The sequence below is a fragment of the Salvelinus namaycush genome, chromosome 19, assembly GCF_016432855.1.
Source record: "Salvelinus namaycush isolate Seneca chromosome 19, SaNama_1.0, whole genome shotgun sequence".
Taxonomy (NCBI): domain Eukaryota; kingdom Metazoa; phylum Chordata; class Actinopteri; order Salmoniformes; family Salmonidae; genus Salvelinus; species Salvelinus namaycush.
In genome coordinates this window covers 15600451-15604329 of record NC_052325.1, presented here as the reverse complement: position 1 = coordinate 15604329, position 3879 = coordinate 15600451, and the positions used below count along the sequence as shown (strand labels likewise).

General features: G+C 40.0%; 1 protein-coding gene across 2 annotated transcripts in view; it reads right to left on the bottom strand.

Moving 5' to 3' along the window:
- Positions 1–463: 463 nt before the first annotated feature.
- Positions 464–3879, bottom strand: part of LOC120064180 (cystathionine beta-synthase-like) — a 28021-nt gene continuing 24605 nt past the window's right edge. For both annotated transcript variants that reach the window (XM_039014571.1, XM_039014572.1), the window contains one exon: positions 464–1974. In XM_039014571.1, coding sequence (XP_038870499.1) covers positions 1814–1974 — 161 coding nt within the window. In that variant the 3' untranslated portion in view covers positions 464–1813. The remainder of the gene's footprint in view (positions 1975–3879) is intronic.

The window sequence follows — 3879 nt, the reverse complement described above, 5'->3', positions numbered from 1 at the left end:
AATCTCTTCATTCAGACTCAATCATGGACACTCTTACTGACAGTCGTAGCTGCTTTGTGTGATGTATTGTGGTCTCTACCTTCTTGCCCTTTGTGCTGTTGTCTGTGCCCAATAATGTGTGTACCATGTTTTGCGCTGCTACCATGTTATGTTGCTACCATGGTGTTGTTATGTTGTGTTGCTACCATGGTGTGTTGTCATGTGTTGCTGCCTTGCTATGTTGTTGTCTTAGGTCTCTCTTCATGTAGTGTTGTCTCTCTTGTTGTGATGTGTGTTTTGTCCTATATTTATAATGTATTTTTTATTTTTTCCCCGCAGGAGGCCTTCGTCCCCGCAGGAGGCCTTCGTCCCCGCAGGAGGCCTTCGTCCCCGCAGGAGGCCTTTTGGTAGGTCGTCATTGTAAACAAGAATTTGTTCTTAACTGACTTGCCTAGTTAAATGAAGGTTAAATAAAATAAAAATGTTAAAGAGAAAAAGAACAAGTCTTTATTGGAAGCTAGTAATAATATACTTACATCACAAATTAACCTGAATAGAAAAAATCTAGAGAAATATGAAATGAACAACTGAATCCAGAGCGGAAATAAAGAGACAGGAATGTAGTTCAAATATCACCTCCATAACTGCATCACCTCACACAAATACTGCAGCATCCGTCTTAAGAACACTAAAGACAAATATACATACAAATACATCCCTGCTAAAGTAAATAGATCATAACAGCTCTGGGTCCATGGTCACACATAACATGACACATGAATGATTGTACATGAAGTGAACAAGCACAGAAAAATAGTACAAAGTTCAAACAACCCAACCCTTGGCGTAAACAACCTGCCCCAGACAGACAGGCCTGTATAAAAGAGCTGCACTGTGAGGGGCCTCTCTGCTTTAAATACTCTCAGCCAACAAACTATTCAATACATCTTGTTTCAATACAAGAAAAAAAAATACCCAACACAAGTCATACTGTTTGGGTTGCAGTTTGGTTGTGTGCCAAACTCTCCTATCCTTAACCTGACCTACCCTGCGACCTTGGTTACTTTGCCAAAACCTTCAAACAGAAAGACAGGTACTCTTCACCGACATCCTATCTCTTTGAATGTTGTCAATGTAACGCTTCTTCTTGGTAACCATTTCACACTGAGCAACCCAAATAGTCATTTTTTGGCCCATGCCCTGTCTTTAGCTGCCACTAGATGGCGATGTAACTTCATTGGTATCAAAGAAGCAAACAAGAATCTATAATGTGCTTTTTAGTCTTAAGATGAAGCTCATTCGCATATCAGTTACATACTAATCTCAATGCAATACAAATGGTAGCTATATGATGACTATTTAACTGAAAGATTCACATTTACTGAGTTGTTAGTCTAGCCGAGGATATTGTAATGTTTTAGTATCCTCTGCAATAAAATGAAAAGTCAGAGGAACACTATTATTTTTAAGTAGATAAAAAAAGTAAAAGACTTTCAATAATGAAGAGGCAAAACGTCTCTAGTTGCACACTGTTTGTTACATGCAATTCCCATACCTTAAAGTTAGAGGAAAACGATGTATCTGAAACCAGCTAAGCTGCTACAATCGCAGTATAAGCTACAGTGAATAATTATTATCATCACAGACAAATAACAAAATCAATGTAGTCAAAAAGAGAGGAAATTAATATATACTTGTTTTAAGACTCAACCACAACCCCCACCACTTCTAAATGTCTACATCATCTTCATCTTCTTCTTCATTGTCGTTACTTAGAGGGTGTCAGGCAGGCGGTCACTTCCTCCTCTCCACAGGAAACAGGAAGTGGTCACAGCTAGTCGGTCTGCGAGCACTCTGACGTCATTGAGCACTCTGACAGGGTGCGCTCGCGTGTGCTTCCCTGCCTCTCGCGCGTGGTGATGTAATTAAGCATGTCAATGGCCGTCACCACCCCGAATACCATCTGTCTAAGACAGGGCGAGCCATCCTCCATGTCTTAACAGAGAGATAAAGAGAGAGGGAAGAGAGATGGTTATTACTACTATTGAGATAACAGACTGTGACGAAAGTTTGTGACGAAAGGTGAATTAAGAGCAGTAGAACCACATCAATTATGTTAAATTACTTCTCCAAGTTCAAGATTTGGTAGATGGGAATGTTTTCCACAAAGGAAGTTGGAAACTAACTTCCCAAGCTCTTTATCCAAGGATGCAATAGTTGGCAATTACGCCAAATCAAACCAATCGGTTTTCAAGAAGTTATGTAACTAGCTTCCTGTTTTCGAGAGACAGGGTTACATGCTGACCAGACCGGACACGTCGCGAGCGCCGCAAAATAAATGTAGAAATCCATGTTATTCAATTATTGCACCCACACTGCTCGCGCGCGCCAACGAGCGTCTGCGACGCCAAGGGCTAAAATAGAACTCATTCCTATTTCTGACGCAGATCGCGCTGCAAGTCCTGCCTCTCCCATCTCCTCATTGGTTTATAGAAGCAGGTACCCACGTGCCATCTCCTCATTGGTTATACCCACGTGGGTGATTGAAAGACGAACTGTTTTGCGGTAGTCGTGGTAATACAATAAAAGTTCAGATGCGATCACCATATAAGTTAAACGATGAAAAAGCCTGGAAGGAGGAGAGATGACTAGAAACGATTCGGATGGCCGTTTTGTGTGTGGATTAATTGTCGGAGTAGAGGTCCTTGTGCATTTCAGGTAAAATAACAACTCAATGTTTATATCCAAGGACAAATTAGCTAGCAACAGCAAGCTAGCTAAATAGGACAAATTAACGTTAGCTAGCAAGTGCAAGCTAACTAGCTAAATTACCGTACATGTTTAATGCTTTTCGACCTGTCCCCAAATTAATGTCATTGGTTCAGAGTTTGTTTTGATATTTTAACCTGCGTGTCGTGATCGCGTTTGGTGTGGGGGGGCAAAATAAATGTATGCACGATAGCGCACGATGGCGTACGCGCGCAGCCGGTTTGGGTTCCGTGTTAGGGTTAGGTCCCAACTAGAGTTTTCAGGGTAACATTTCTAGTGTTGATTCAGGAGTTAAATAAATACCCATTGTTGAGTGTGTCAGTTTTACTCTGTTGAGAGTAAAACAATCCCATCAAAACCATACCCAACATTTCCCAGCATGCTCTACTGCAGCTAGATGTTTTTAAAGATTGTTTTTTAAATCTGTGTTTTTGCTATGTACAGTACATTGACTGAATGATTGATTAATCTTATGCTACACAAAGATAAATAAAATACATTTTTCTAAACTAATCCAATCAGTTAGATTTATTGCACCCGTTACTTAAATGGTTTAGGTAGTTTCCTTTATCAATGTTCCCAACCCTGACAGTCATTATAAATACAAGGTTGCAGGTGAATACAAATTCTAACTGTTAGATGTCTGAACTCTGGCTGGATTCCAATAAGAATTACATATCATTTTGCAAGCCAGCATAATGTGACTAAATCAAACATGGCCATCAAAGTAAGGCCTTATGATATATGTAACATATTGTCATAAACAGTTTCATTTTAATGATAACATTAGCCTACAGTATGAGCTCACTTGGTGAAGTCCACAGGACTGAAAATAAATGAATTCAACAACCATGTCATGTCATTAACAAATACAGCCATGGGTGGTAACTCTACAATTCACTTGAAAAGGCAAAGCACACTGGGAAATTATGTTGGGTGTGTGGCTTAGTGGGGCCGTGGCTTTCAATTAATAATTTTTGGCCACCCAAGAGTGGTAGTGGTCTATGGTTATGTTGATTCAAGTTTGAGCATGTCTGCTGCCAGTTCTGAAGGCTTTGTACTGTAAATGCTTACATAAGAGCATGTCGCAATAATGACATGTAAATATTTAGAGACACAGGCCTCTTGGTG